General features: G+C 41.7%; 1 protein-coding gene across 7 annotated transcripts in view; it reads right to left on the reverse strand.

Annotated features, from left to right (window-relative positions):
• Positions 1-8,387: 8,387 nt before the first annotated feature.
• The window catches only part of LOC103658932 (cyclic AMP-responsive element-binding protein 5), a 131,145-nt gene continuing 123,520 nt past the window's right edge, over positions 8,388-16,012 (reverse strand). For 3 of the 7 annotated variants that reach the window (XM_040644136.1, XM_040644140.1, XM_040644141.1), the window contains exons 6-7: positions 15,842-15,950; positions 14,481-14,934 (exon numbers count right to left, since the gene is read on the reverse strand). In XM_040644136.1, the coding sequence (XP_040500070.1) occupies positions 14,771-14,934; positions 15,842-15,950 (273 nt within the window). In that variant the 3' untranslated portion in view covers positions 14,481-14,770. Of the gene's footprint in view, positions 11,716-12,602; positions 14,053-14,480; positions 14,935-15,241; positions 15,271-15,841; positions 15,951-16,012 lie in introns of those variants that run through there. The other 4 variants (XM_040644139.1, XM_040644138.1, XM_040644137.1 and 1 more) reach the window with 4 other exon arrangements.

A 16,012-nucleotide genomic window follows, 5' to 3' on the forward strand; every position in this document is an offset into this window, starting at 1 on the left:
CATTCTCAAGACTTTACATGTAGTTATGTATTTTGTCATTTAACACTTACAGTAACTCAATGAAGTAGATGCTATTACTATCCCCATTTTGCATATTAGGAAACTGAGGCAGGGAGAGGTTAAAGACCTTGCCCAGGTTCATACGGCTGGAAAGTGCCGGAGCCAAGCCGCAAATCCAGGCAGTTTGATGCCAGAGCCCACACCCTTGTCTTGCTACTCTGAAAGCATGTACCTGACTGGTCAAAACGTTCCTGCAGCTGTGACTTCCTTCGTACCCATTCATAATTAATTTGCCAAAAATTAAGGAACCCATCAATGGGAATATGTGTGAAAGCACTTTGTAAACCGGGAAACATTAGAACATAGCATGTTACTTTCTCAAACCACACTTGGCCTTAAAATCTTTGAAGGCTTCCTGTTGTCTGGGCTTAAAGTGTAAGTTCTTTAGACCTTTGCCGTCTTGCTTCGGTTTCCATCTTCACTCCTCTTCTCGCCCTGCCACACTAGACAAATCACCTTCCCAGAATCTGGTCCAAGTTCTCGGCCTTTCGTCTATGGAGTTTCCGTACACCCTCGTGCGGCACCCCGCGCCAGCTCTAGGGTAAATCCTCTTTGTGCTTTCCATACTCTGGATGTGGTTTGGAGTGTTGGGGTCCAGAGCCAACAGCCAAGAAAGAATTCTTGAGACGTCTTTTTTGCAAAACGGTGATTTTATTAAAGCAGGGGGACAGGGCCTGTGGGCAGAAAGAGCTGCGTTATAAGTGGGAGGGGTGACTGATGACTTACTTGGGAGTTGGGGGAGGTAAGGAAAAAGAGAGGTTTTCAAAAGGACTTTCATATGCTAGAGAGGACTTACAAGATACTGGAGGCCTTGGTGTTGTCAAGCTAAGGTTGTTTTTCCCTCTAGCAAAGCATTACCATTAAGACAGTTGGGAGTTTCCTGGAGGAATGTTACACTCCGACTGCCTCAAGGATTTGCCAAGGGGCTGCAGGTTATAAGGACATTTAATTTTATCTATATTTCCTTCTGCCTTTGTTTCCTACGTCCTGTGGAGGGGAGGGTGATGTTAGGGCTCCAAGAAATTGAATCTGCGGGTTTCTGGAAGTTAGGCTATTGATAAGAGTGCTTTTTCCTTGTAAATCACTAAGACATGTGTAAACTGGGGGACTCCTGTCTGGCAGGACTGTGATCTCTACTAGTTAACCATTTGTTTTCCGCTTCCCTTAATTTGAGGGCAGCGAGGGGTGCCTGAGGAAGGTCACACAGATCCCACCTGGGAGTCGGGGGCGGGGTGCTGTTGAGGTGTCACCTTGTGCTTTGTCCTCAGAGAGCCTTCTGTGCCATCAGCAGTACGGGGTAAGTGCTAAATAAACACGTGCCAATTATATCAAAGGTAGGAAAGCGAGGGGAAGGGGGAGCCATAGATAATACAAAATTTAAGGAGATCAAGGCCTACTCAGTCCCCCCCGCCCCCCATGAGATGCAGACAGAATCGTTTTACACCAGGCATTTTCCTCTTGAAACTGTTTCTTCTCAGAGGCTGGGAGAGGCAAGGGAACAACAGCAGAGCGGCCATCCCAATTCAGCTAGAACGCTTGGCTTGGCTTACGCCGGGCCAAAAAAAAAAAAAAAAATCTGTTCAAAATGGAGTTATTCCGTGATGTTGTTATTAAGGTAATTGAACCATACCACAAGACATCTGGAGAAAGGAGCTGTGCGTGGAGATGCTTTCACTTAATTGCTTTGTACTGGGGGCCAAGTCTTAGCATACCTTTAAATGAGGGCTAAGGAAACAAGTACACAATTACTCAATGTCCTGAAATGAATACAATGGAAACTTAGAACCCGCTGGCTGCGGCAGATGCTGGTGGCTGCCTAGCTGCCATTCGATCTCCGTGTCTTCTTTGCCAAAAAAAAGGACCTCAGTGTGTTTAGGATGGTGGCACGTCCACCCCTGGGGATGGATGGTGGGTCTCAGTCAGTGCTTCCAAACATTTTTCATGACTTGACACATGGAAAAGGATTAAATTTGCACAGTACTCTGAGCTAACCTGGAGGGGGTTTGGAGGCATCGGCATGGGGCTTGGAGAAAACAAATCTATTACATTCTCTTCGTATTATATAATTATGATAAGAAAAACAAAAAATACTTAGAAAGATATGAATTGTTAAATTTGGATAAAACTTCCAAATACAATATTTTCTAATTTTTTTAAATGAGAAGTTCAAGCTGGCTTCCGCAAACCTAAATTTTAATAATCAGATTTCAGGGTTGAAATGATTAAATATAATTTCTCTTCCAGTGGGGTTTTTTTTTATAATCTCTTCAAATTCATGAAAGTCATCACAATTTTGCTCATACAAATTGGCGACTTAAAAAAAAAACTAGAAGCACATTTACAACAATTCAAAATGTATAATAGTTGAAATGACTCTTTTAAAGTCTAACATTCTTTTGACAGAGTGTTAAAGTTTTGTGTAATAATGTGAATGTATTATAAATCCCTACTTTTCATACGGAGGATCTAAAAATCACGATGAGGCTGTAATTTGCAGACCACATGAATGGGAATGTGTGAGAGCGCTCTGTGAACGGGAAACTACTGAAACACAACATGTTGCCTTCTCGAGCCTCAGGTAGGTTGGATGTTACTAAAATGGTACATCAACTGCACATGGACAGAAGTTCCTGATATAGGGGAAGCTGAAATTAGGGGTAGTCAACCAGAGTTGGTCCTACCAGGAGCCTGTTTGGCTTTGCTGATTCCCAACCCCTAATGACCACAGCTGAGGCTGTGCAATCTGTGTGAACACCTGCTGTAGAAACCTCTCCAGCAGCCCCCAGACCACTCGTCCCCGTGCACCCCAGACCTCTTGTCCCCATGCACCACGCAGACTCTGCAGCCGGCTGCTCCCGGGCGTGCCTCCACGGCCAGGCTCCGCGTGCTGTCAGCAAGAGCCAGATGTTGGTCCCTATGCTCACTACCTGAAGGGACTACGGGGTCTGTCATTGGACACCACTCTCTGCAGGCTGCCCTGCAACCTGTTCTGGAACAGCATGCTTGTAGCCAGAGACAACCAGCCAGAAGGGCCCTGCTACACAGGGAACGAGGAGACCCGTTTTATGCGGCTGCACTGTAACCCAGAGGCCTTATGTAACACAGCACACTAGTTGGGAAGCTTGGGTCTGAGCAAGGGTGATGATGCAGTTTCCCACTATTGCAGCCTTTTAAAACTAAGAGTGGCCAGATGACCTAATACTGGCCGATGAAACACAACTGGGTTGACCAGGGGCAGGAGTAGTTCTGGGATAGTTTTCGTTTTCCAAATAAAAAGGAACAACAGGGAGTGTGCCTGGTATTGATCCTTCTACCGTCTTTCTTCCTTGACTGGGGATGTGTTCTCGAGTATCAGCAGCCATCTTGTGACCAGGAGGTGAGACGCATGAAGGAGAGGCCAAGACTACTGTAGAGCTGCTGGGGCTGATATCATTTTATTTCCCGATCAGTGCCAAGAGTCCTATCTCCAGATTTCCTATTATGTGAGAAAAATAAAACCGCTATTTGTTTCAGCCACCAGAAGTCAAGTTGTCCATTATTTGCAGTCAAAAGTATTACTTCCACAAACATTTTATTATGTACTTTGGGACATATAGGGAATGAAAGACATTAGAGTTCTTATCCATTCATCAAAGTATTTAAAACAGTTCCATTTCTAGGCAAGTATAATGCTAGCTTTGCAAACATTCCCTAAGCAGAAAAATAGTACGGATATCCTTCATACATGCAGCCTGTAGGTGTGGAGAGCCACCTCCAATGCATATTCAAGTGTCATAATGCCCTGCTGTGTGGAATGACAAGGAGCTGCATCTGCTGGCATTGGCGGGCGACGTGACATCTTTCCTCCATCAGTACAGCAGACACTCAAAAGGCTGAAGAAGTCCTTCTAGTGGTTTCTCATGGTAGCTTTAGGAATAGAGCATTAACTAGACCTTTATTGCTTCCAAGAAACCTTCCCGAACTAGCTCAAGCCAAAGAGATTTATCAGTTGAACTTTGGGCTATCTTACAGTAAGACCATGCTAGGAGGAGGGGTGTGGTTGCAGTGAGCCATTAAGAACTATTTCAACAGGAAGTGACCATTTCCAGAGCTCTCTTTCTGCCTCTTGATTCTGCTTCTGTTGCTTTGTCTTTATTTCTCTGTCTTGTTATAGACTGAGCTCCCTTACCTGGTAGAAACCTGGATCCTGGTAGCTCCTAAGCTTTGCATCTTTTTGATTCCAAGTTACCAGAGAGAGAGAGAGAGAGAGAGGAGAGACTGACTCTCTAGGTTCTCTAAGTATCCAGTTCCTGGGGCTCACTGTTCCGCTGGGAGTTGGGAGCAGAGTATTGGACTAAGAAGCTATGGCCAGAGGGCTGGGCCATGGAATCTCCTGGAGGAGTCAGATGATAGAGTGGGGGAAGAGAAATTTCCAGAGAAGGTGTGGTTGTGGTATTAGGCTGAGTTCTTTAGATAGACACCACAGAAATAATTCCCACTTCACTCCATGTGTGTTTATACTGACAAAGGGACAAGTAAGGAACAGAAATCTGTGTTTGTTTAAGGTCATATAGGAAATCAGTGGGTAATTTGGTATTAAAATGAAGAACTATTAATTCTGACTCCAGGTTGCTGTATTCTCCTAAGCTCTTGTTCTAGTCTTCTTTATAGCAATTCTCATTGCTTGCTTGGAGGCTTATTGATAAAAACTGCCCGGTTTCCTTGTCACAAAGTCTTCGTTAGTTATTGTAGTACCTGGAGGGAGTTTCAAGATAAGAGTGATTCTTAACCTCACCTTGCAGACATTATGCTGACATCCTTAAAACACAACACACTGGAATCAGCTATGGAGATCACATATAAAAAATATATATAGCAGTGGTCTTTCTTGGAAAGTGTTAAGTGCCATCAGTCGGTTCAAAGCAAGGGAATGGGAAATCCTGGTAAACAAACTAAAATCATTCTCACTCTTTTTGATGGTAAGTGTTTATATTTTGGATATTACGGCCTACCAGCTGGGCCATAATATCCAGAAAATTTCTTAACTTGGTAAAATTACTCTTACCTAATCTCTAATGGATATTCTATTTGTTTCAATTCCAAGCTTTCAATAAAACGATAACTCATCAACCGTCTATTCATTCAACAAACATTTGTTACCATCCACTCTATGCCCAGCTTCGCATTAATCTCTTCACTGTATTTTTTTCTCTTGGTATGTTTTAAGGGTAAATTACTATATTTCTATAGGTTGTTTTAGACAGAACAATGATTTCCCTCTAGCAATCATTTTCTCCTCACTCCCTTTTTGGAAATCCAGTTCTATCCCTCTAAGTAGGAGCCTTCAATGCATGTAACCCCGCTTCCCTGGACACAATCGATTGTGCTAGGATTAAATGCCTGACCCCATCCGGTCAATGAGATTCTCTCTCCTGGGAAATCGGAGTAGAAAGACAGAGACTGAGTTGATGTCGGGTGTTTGAACTAGAAGACCAACGATATGCTGAAGGCCAAGGCTGTCATTTTGGGGCAGAAATGATGGGCCCACATAGAAACAAGTAAGTGAGTATACACACCAGTTTGCAGAGACAGAGAAAGAGAAGGGAGGGAGAGAGAGAGAGAGAGAAGCAGACACAGACCAGAATGAGGAATGATACAGCCCCGAGAGAGACAGACAAGCCAGAGAGATGAGCTGTTTAATGACTTTCCAGAGTTGTTGGGATTGTTGCTACAGCACCTGGTTGGGCTCCATGAGCAACCTCTTACATCCTTAGAAGAAATCCACCTTCACTCAAGCCTGCTTGGCAGGGTTTCTCTTTCTTTAAGCAAATTCACTCTGGCTAAGATTGATCAATGTCGGCAAGCCAACTGAAGTAGAAGAGTGCTCAGTTAAGATAATGCAAATGTAGTAATAGTAGACCAAGACTTATCCTGTATAAATACAATCATGCTTAGATACTCAGAACACTTTTCTTGCTGTAATATTAAGGAATTAGAAATGTGTTGTGAATGTAGGCTCTTCCTTTTTCATTTTAAAAAACACATAGGTAGCTCCCTTTCTGGGAAAGTGCAAGTGACTTATAGGGGACCTTTTATAGCCCATTGGGTCTATGTTGATTTATGGAAGATTGCCGACAATGCTGCGATTCAGCCTCCAGTCTGTACAAGGAAATATGATATGAGCAAAGACACAGTAACTGATAACATATAAGGTGAAACTTAGTGGTTACTAAAAGATTTATGAATTAATTTTTGGGTTTAAATACAACCATTTTCATTATTATTATTATATTGTTTTTCTAGGTCTACTAGCTACTATTTTTTAGATGGGATTATTTGTCCATCCTTCCAGCCATTTTGAAAAACTGTCTATAGTTGCCAGAAGTAGCTTTAACATGTGCAAGTCTAAACCCAGACTCTATATTTTAAAAATCGATATTTTTTTCTCTTTTGAGACCTAATTTTCATGTCTGTTCTGATAAAATCAGCATTACTGCCATGGGAACAGATCTCAGAAAGTGTCTTGTTTTCAATTACTTTGAAAAGGGGGCTCATCGTGCTCCAGAGTTTTATGATCTCATAGTGAAGATACTTAGGTTCCAAACCACAAGGCATGTTGTGTTGATAAAACCCTGTTTTCGTTGGATAAGAAAATATGTAATGCAAAATTAAAATGTGATCCAGCAACCAACCAATAACCGACCACAATAGCGAGTATATGATAAAAGGACATTATGAAGCTCCAGAGACAAAGGGATGAAACATAGAATGGAGATTAGAGCTGCCTATCTTCCGAGTATAAATGTGGGATCATAACAATTTTTTTTAACCAATTAGTAATGGCTTTGAAATTGCAAATGAGCGTGGGATGGGCATTAGAAAGACTCTCCTGGGAACTACGAGTGTAGTGAGTGGTCTAAATGTAAATGTAACAGATGGGATTGCCATTAGAACAGCAGTCATATTCTCCCCCCAAATTGTTGTTTCTGTCCCAATTTCAAATATCCTGTCAGACTATGTGTCAGATGACACTTCCTGGTACTTGATTTTAAAATATGACTGTTGTGGCCACAGGACCAGGTGGTTGGGTTGGAGTATTCTGAGATCAAGAAAGAGGACAGAAAGAAAACAGAAGCTTATCCATTCCCCAAATGTTTATTGTGGGCCCATGGTGTATGACTGTTCTAGATCTTGGGTCACAAGGGTGAACAAAATAGAAAATGCCCTTGCTCTTGTGGGGCTTACATTCTACTTAGAGGAGACAGACAATAAAAAAATAACAACTAAATAAAAATTATGTTAGATGTACGTAAATGCTACAGAAAATTAAGTCTGTGCCAGGCAGGTGAGAATGAAGAATGAAGGTGGCGTAATTTTATATAGGATGGTCAGGAAAGGCTTAACTAGTTGGGAGGCAGGTGAGGAAGTGATGCTGACATTTGGGAGAAGAATATTCTGGGTAGAGGAATGTTTGAGGAACCTCAAGGATATCAGTGGAGCTGGAGAGGTTGGCGGGGGTCGGGCGGGAAGGAAAATGGTAGGAGATGAGCTCAGGGAAACAATGAGGGGGCAGGTCATGGAGGGCCTTTATAGAACTTGGTAGTAAGGAATTTGGCTTTTGCTTTGAAGGAGGGGAGAAGTCCTTATAGGGTTTTGAACAGTGGAGGGACATGGTCTGATTTCCCTTTTCAAAGTTTCCCTCTGGCCACCAGGTAGGAGAATGTTGCAATAATCCAGGTGAGAGGTGCTGGTAGTTTGGATGGAACTGTAACAGTGAAGTCCGTGATCAACGGTGGTTGGATTCTGGCCACGCTGATGGATCAGTCATCGAACGTAAGGGAAGGAGAAGAGTGACTAAAACATTTAATAAAAGACATGGAGGGAAAAAAGGTAGAAGAGGAAGGAAGGGAGATATCTGGAAGAGTGCACATCTAATGGGGCCAGGACTATCCTTAGGACTTCTCTGGAAGCCGAGCAGGGAACTCCAGGATTTGATTGCCTGAGTGGCCAGCATGTGCTTCTTGGCTCCTAGACATCTCGAACATGAACTTATGCTGGCTGTTCTTCTGGACTGCTAAAATCTGTTGACCGCAAAGTGAAGTTTAGCTGTGTGGCCAACCCACTGTGAATGTGTTAGACTGGTGGCTTCAGCTGGGAAGTTGGATAGAGGAGGCAGTGGGAGCATGGTGGTGGTCTAGGAAGGAGAAAATCTCACCTCCTTCCGTCCGTAGAGAATCATGACCCCGAAAGACCAAGCCTTGATTTACAAGGCAGGAATGAGACTATGTGCAGAACAGATACCATTATCCCCAAACCCGAATTTCATCATACAAAAGTTACATGTATTATTTGCATTTGAGTGCTTTATTATATTGGAATTGCAGTGATATTATTAACATTTGTACAAATGCACAAAATCTTGTCTCCTCTTGCTCGAAAGAGATGTAAAAATCTGACCTAGTTGAACAGTCTTAATGAACTCATTGTCCATTGGTAACAATAAATGTGTTCACGATGCAACAAAAAGCTTAACATAAAATTGAACATATTAAATGCTGCAGCAAGTATTTACATGTATGTACCCCCAATTTTTTTTTCTCCTTCCAGTAAGGAAGGTGGTTGCTTTACAAATAGACAGACAAACATAAATGCTTTGCTGTTTACAATTACAAACAACCCCCAAGTCCAGAACTTAAAGTGACAGCACCTTTTTTTTTTTTTTTTGGGACTTCCTTAGTTAGCACTTACTTTGCACAAGGTTAAACTTTTTTTTTTTAAGTTCTAGTTTTGGACAATATTTATATTCCAATTGTCCTAGAACGTTGTGTTTGAACGGAGCCATTTTTCTGGGCCTTTTCAGAAGATCCCAAACCCCATGTCCTCTCCAGGGAGAACATTTCAAGCTTATCATTTCTCTAAGACAATCCTCAAAGGCAGAACTCCTCTCTCCGAGGCAAGTGTGATTTAGCAGAACGTAGAAGGAAAGAGGGTGAGTAGGTCTTCTCTTCCGCTGGCTGGCTGGCTGGTTGGGAAGGGTCCCTTCTCCGAAACCCCCTCCACTGCAGCACTGCTGATACCTTCCATTATCTCATCACTGGCATTGGTACTCTAAAGGAGCCAACTAGCATCTAATGAGCTTATTGTGCATAAGATTTTAATGATATACTTAAAGCTAATTTATTCAGGTTCCACATTCTCAGTCCTGAGGCTAAGATGATTCTCTTTTTTAAAAAATCCTAAAAAGTTCTAGAATATGAAACTCAATGTAAGAAATCCTAAATGGCTTATGAAGAGCTTTCTAAGTCCTCGTTTCTAATGAGCTACATATTATAAGTTGGTCGAAATACAATAGCTGATCGTTACTGATTCCCCTCTGATGATAAGCTTGGAAACGTATCAGACTGCCACTTAGGAATATGAATCTTTTAACGAATGCTGGCAATTTGGCCTTACCCCCCTCTTCAACTTGTGGTAAATAGTTTCTTCTTTTCTTTTTTTTAAAAATAGACAATTTATAAGGAAAAAAATATATAAACACTCTTCAAGCAATTTGGCTATAAGCATTACATCACTGAAAAACTCCACAAGAAATAGTAAAATATTTTGAGCGGACATACACTTTTTCATTTTCATAACATGATGAGCTAGGGCTTTCGTTTTTGTTTTTCATTTCTTTGTTTTGGTATTGAATTTTACTGGTGAGTTTATTGCTTCAGTGTCTTCTTGTCCTTTCTCAGATTATCATTGTAAAATAGAGGTGCTGTCCCTAATTACATCACAAGGCAACACTGTATTTTTGAGACCCAGGAATGAAATAGAGAGGGCCACTGTCATCTCAGCAGCCTCAGAGACAACGGCTGGGACAACAGTCCACATGCACCATGGTGTGCAAAAGAGTAAGTCTCCTGGCTCATTCAGGACACTTTGGTTTGGAGGATGAGATAGAAAATTCTTAAGTGTAGCTTAGCTGCTGCCTCACATCTGTTGCATAATATAACATTTTTTTTAAAAAAAAACATGCTATGAATAAAGGGTTAAAGACTATAAACTGGCTCTTCTCCTTGGTTTTCTCGTAGCAGGCTTTATCTAGGCTGATGTGAGGAACATGTCTTTGCTAGGATACTAAGAACGCACGCACATGTACCTGGTGCAAATATTCTGTAAAGTATTTTAAATGATGCAGCTCAGAGCCTGAGGGGAAGGGTGGGGAGTTGGAAAGGGGCGAGGAGAAGGCGAGTCTGAGGACAGGGAGGGGCTTTGAGAGGGAGAACAAGAGAAACAGAAAGGCATCAAAAAAGCTAAAGTGCAATTTTAAAATATAAATTATTTTAAAAGCAGAAGAGAGGCTCTAAATTGCTACTGTTCGCATAGGCACAGTTTTATTCAAATTTAAATGGGTTGTTCCCTTTTCCTTCTCAGATATACTGCATAATGGAACTTGAATGGCTTAAAGCTACGGCACATTGTTTGGGACGGGACAAAAAGAGCACTAAGGAAGCTGAATAGTGCAAGGCATTCTAGGAAATTGGGGTGGGGTGCAGAGAAGCGGAGATGAAGTTGTTTCTACGCTTTTACAAGAAAGCTGTTCCAGTTATAGTTACTGATTCCCTTTAGCTGAACTCTGCTTCCTAAAGAGCTTACTTTAAAAATTAAAAAAAAAAAAAGAAATAAATGTTTAAAAAAACTGTTCAGAACATAGATTACAACATAACTCACAGAGCAATAAAAATCCTCGAAATTTCTATGCACAGGGACCTAAGCAAAACATTTCCACCAAAGGATGGAGAATAGCCATTTGAAATCCTGAAAAATGAAGATATACAAACTAGCGTAGTTTATTAGGAACTAATACTTTAAAAACAAGCAGACCCTACAGAAGAATACTGTTCAAATGGAATGTTTTAAAATAACATTTATTAATAAATATCTTATAAAATTCTAAATTAATAGATTCCTGTTCAAATTTTGCTTTGGTCCTTGAATTCCACTGTATACACACACACATACATACATATATATTTTCTTAGATGGTTTTTATTAACCAGAAAGAAGCACATTCTACCCTAACTGGATGGCTGGTTTGAGAGCAGTTACTGATGCTTCAAGCTCCGCAGCCAAAGGCTGGTCTTTCACCGCCGCTGGTTTCAGATTTTAATGGCAAACTCAACTGACGCACTGAAATTTACTTAACGGGCAAGCAAAGCACCTGAACCCTCACCCCCTATGCCCCTCTGTTCAGCACATGCGCTGCCCTGGATTTCTCCGACCGGATAAGGCTCCAGAGAGCATGTGCTCCAAGTCAGTCACCCTAATGAGCACAGTTCATTCAGTGATACGGCACAAAGTGCTATCTCCCACGGGCCGCGTTACCGGGGGCCTCGCACACACTGATGCGGAGGTGTGGGGGGGGATGAGTCGGGCGTGAAGGGAAAACATCAGCTTAACACAGGCTTTAGAATGAGTACGTTCATCCATGGCTAGGATTTCACTCCACCTGTCCTGGCATCATATGTTGGGAAATGTCTTAAGAAGAAATAAGATGTGGACGCCTCAATTCAGGATCAGCTGGTAGAAACGCCATCAGGGGTACCTATGTAAGTCAAATCCCATCACATAAGGCAGGGGAAGCACTGTAGAAATTTCCAGGTAGGCTGGCAGTGACTTCAAAGGCAGATGCTGCCAATAAAAAAACCCACACATGAATGAGGAGAGGCAGTGTTGCAGGGCCCTTCCCATCTTGCAGAGCAGGATGGGTGCTCTGAAGGTCATTCCAATGAATCCGTGAAGATATAGGTGGATGACCCAGGAACTGCGTGGGAGAGGAGAATGGGGCAGAAAAAAGATGCTTTCCCAGACTGGCAAAAAATGGAGGGCACGGAGGGATTTTCAGGCAGACTGATTTTTCTAGGGTCTGGTGAAGGCTGGACCTTCTTCCGGTGAAGTGCTTAATATTGATAAACCCAACTGGGTTTGACCAATGAGTCTTTCTGTTCGGGGTTTCAAGACGCTCTGACAACGAGCTGGCGTCTTCCATTTGAGTGTATTTCCACACTGCTAATGAACATACCTAAAGCCTCTAAGTAAAACAAGAAGACAGTTTATTCTAATTATACGTTGAGGGCTGTTTGCTAACGTGTGTGTGTGTGTGTGTGTGTGTGTGTGTGTGTGTGGTTGGTTTGCCTACTTAGCATAAAAAACAGACATAATTGAGCTCTGTATAATGCACATCAGTCAAACTGTCAAGTTGCTGAATTAGGAAAACTCAGGCAAGTTCTTCACTACAGAGGCTTTTCAGTGTAACAACGAAATATTCAATCAAGAGGTGGAACCGAAGTAAAGTAAACCATAATTCTAGTGACAGCCCACTCCCTGGACATTCTGATATTACCAGTGGATTTTTAAAAAATCCATTTCATTAAGTGCTATGCATGCAGTAAAGAAAGAAAAGTTTTTGTTTACTTATAGCAAAAAATAAGAAAAACATAAAAGAATTTAACACCCAAGCAAACATTTCAATGAGCTCTTTTTCTTTTTTAGAAAGACACATACGTGGTCCTAGAAAGGAGTTTTGAAAAAATTAAATTTAATATCAGAATACAGATATATCTTAAATATTTCTTAGGAAGCCCCTTAGGTTCAACCATTCAGCTGTTACCGCCGGGATGCAAAACGGAACTATGAATTGAGTATTTAAAATACTTAAAAAAAGATATGTTTGTCTAAAATATAATAGAAAATCCTTTGCATTTTTCTTTTTTCTTTTTTTTGTTTTTGGTGTGTGTGTGTGTGTGTGTGTGTGTGTGTGTTTGTTTTGTTTTGATTTCTAGACCACATAGTCCAGTTTCCCTGGACACTCAAAACTTTCTTTTGAAAGCACTGCATACATAAAAAAAAAAAATTGCTGATAAATACTGATTCAAAAAGTAAGTTTTTAGATAAAACTGAAACTAGTTATAAAAATCATGCTTCACGACCCTCATATTTTTTTTCTCCAAAATAGATTCTTACGCTATAGTGAGAGAGAAACACAGAGACACACACCCATATATGTCTTTCCCTTTGCTGAACTCTTAGAAAAGCTACACCTTTTGTAAAATACTATTATTTTAAATCCCACGAACGCGCACACACACACCCACACACCCACCCACTCACTCTCGTGTGAGGAGGTCAAGCATTCACATGGAGATGGAAGACCAGCACCTGTCTAGACTGCTAGACGGAAACGTTCGCCCCGTTACTTGCAAGATGTGATATTAAAATATTAGCACAGTAGAATGGCTTGTTTCAAGGAGGCACAACTGTGGTTCGGGACTATCTGCTTTCCATAATGGGCAAGTTGATGAAAGTTGTTGGAACTATAAATCAGAATTATTCAGAAGAGTAGAGTAGCCACATCCATGGAATTCTTTCAGCAGCCAAAGAAGGCTCTGGCTGTTCTGGGAGGGCTGAAAGCACCGCTATGGAAACATTCGGTTTTCTTTCTCTCTTTGTTCCTCCAGTGGTGCGTCTACGTTCACCCACCAGAACAGCAAAGCCAGTTCCATAGGCTTAAGAAAAAAAAAAATAAATAAATCTTAGTCTATTAGCAGCTGATGATTGAACAATGTAATCTGTGTAGTGAATACAGCCCTTCGGAATTATTATATAGTATATGGATTTTCAACCTCATGGACAGGCCATATAAAAGCAGTTGTAATTCGAGGGTGTGATGTTATAACCCGCATCATGAGTTGGACCTTCACAATCGAGGCTTACAGGGCTCCCTTCCCCAGTGTCTCCACAGCTGGCGTTCAACAGTGCTTCACCTATGGCTAAGCCATGTTTTATTTGCTCTGATTATTAAAAGCATTAAATCAGGCACATTAAACATCTCCTGCTTACCATTTTGTAAAAAGCAAGAGGTGAATGAACTCCAGCTGTGGGTCACGGGTAAGGAAAGCAATGGCTAGATCCATATTTTTGAGATTTGCTTTTTTTTTTTTTTCCTTTAAGCATTACTTTCTTCTTTACCTGCAATGGTAAAGGGGGAAAAATAAAACAGAAGAAAGTAAAAATGAAGAGTACACAGGGAGCCCAGGAAAAAGTGGAAATGGAAAGGAAGACTGGAGGAAATCAGAGGATAATTCGAGGAAGTGGACCAAGAGGAGGAGGAGAAGGGGCAAGATGCTTGGTGGTTTTATGTGGACATCAACGGATCTTATAATTTTTTATAGGAAGAGAAAAAAATGTGGAAAAGGCTCTGTGTTTTTCTGGAACTCTGGCGACATCACAGCGCAAACTCAACACACGTTACGATGTCATCAGACTCACCATCCAGTTACCTTGCATCCGTTTACGTGACATCTAGGTACGCCTCATTTTGGCTAAAAGCTGCGGTTTAACAAGAGTCAATGTTTCAGGCAAAGGGTTGGACTGATAAGAATGAAACCGTGTCTATATACAGAAAGAGTTCAGTTTATAAACAAGTTAACTGGTACCAGAAAATTGGAGAAAAGCACCAAAGCATTTCCCAAGCTGATAGATTAATTAATTGCATAACTCCCTTTTTTTCTTATATAACTAAGTATAAAAGACGACGTTTCCATAGTAACTATAAAAATGAAAGCCAGTCTCTGAGGGCTGAGGAGTCTTCCAGGTCGGAGTTAATTCTAAAAATGCCCTTAAAAGAAAGGACGCATGATAACGCGACAGCTCTTCTTGGAGGCAAGGTCTGACCCACCGGCAGATTTTAAAGGATGGGATTCAGGTCTGTTCTGTGAGCCGTAAGCTGACTGAGCGTGGAGCTCCCCACCACCTCGCTCACGGCGGAGGAAGTGGTGATGGTATTATGTTGGATGACCTGCTGCTGGGAGCAAGCTGGGACGGGGCTGGCAGGAGGGCTGTTTTCGGGACCTAGGAGAAAGCACACACACACACCAATATAGCTCTTCTCGGGTGGACCTGTGGGCTACTCAGGGAAACATTACTACGTGTTTACTAGAAACAGGAGAGTTTCACACATTTGCTCCTGGACGTTAATTTCAAAACTTTATTTTAAACTGTAGTCAAAAGCTATGCCTTCCCACTTTATAGCTACAAGCAAAGCCATGCTTTCTATACCAGCAACATGATTTCATGTGTTCAAATCTTGGTATGGGAACTTCCCCATGTTTGTATCTTCAAATAGCCATCCATATATCAAATGTGGAAAAATACTCACATGTGGTGGGAGAATCTGTGTTGCTCAATCTAAAAAATTATTTGAAAATAAATTGACCTTCAGCCATGAATCCCTGCTCCTCCCACCCCCCCACCTCAGCTCGTATTTAACTTATTGACATTCTAGATGCAGAAACTGGGGTCTAGAGAAAGGGATTCACTTTACTTATTGGAAAACTAAGACAAGGTCACTAGCTTTTCAGCCCAGTGAACAACAGGCAGCATACCTTAAGGCACTGGATGTGATTCACTCAATGCCTCTACCCCAGCCCATGGATTTCTCTGGAAGACAGCTAGCCCACTGGTAGTGGGCTCCCGCAAGCTATTTTCCCACTGGCTGCAGAACTGGAATTCGGTAGGATTTTACAATGTGAAATGCCAGGGAAAGTCTAACCAGAAATTATCGGGAGGTGGTGGGCATGGGGATGGGGTCAGAAAAGAAGGAGCCCCCTGGTGCAATAGCCTGGCAGCCACCGAAGAATTCTAGTACGTTATCTGCCGGGGTGTGCAATCTACACTTTACTTTTGCTCTTTCAATAAAATCCAATGCAAAATTAGTGGCAAAAAAATTGGACACTCAGAAAAAAAGTCAACGACTTACTTAGATATCCTTGTGATTCTTTCTGCATGGCTGTTATTGGACAGTCTTTATGCGTTAACAACAACTGTTTCAGCTGTGCCACCTCATTTTTCAACATGGACACTTCATTCTGGAAAGAGACATATCAAAGTTGTGTTGAAAAGACCAGAGAGTACAAGTCCCCATGCATAT

The sequence above is a fragment of the Ursus maritimus genome, unplaced genomic scaffold (assembly GCF_017311325.1).
Source record: "Ursus maritimus isolate PB19 unplaced genomic scaffold, ASM1731132v1 scaffold_3, whole genome shotgun sequence".
NCBI classification, from domain to species: domain Eukaryota; kingdom Metazoa; phylum Chordata; class Mammalia; order Carnivora; family Ursidae; genus Ursus; species Ursus maritimus.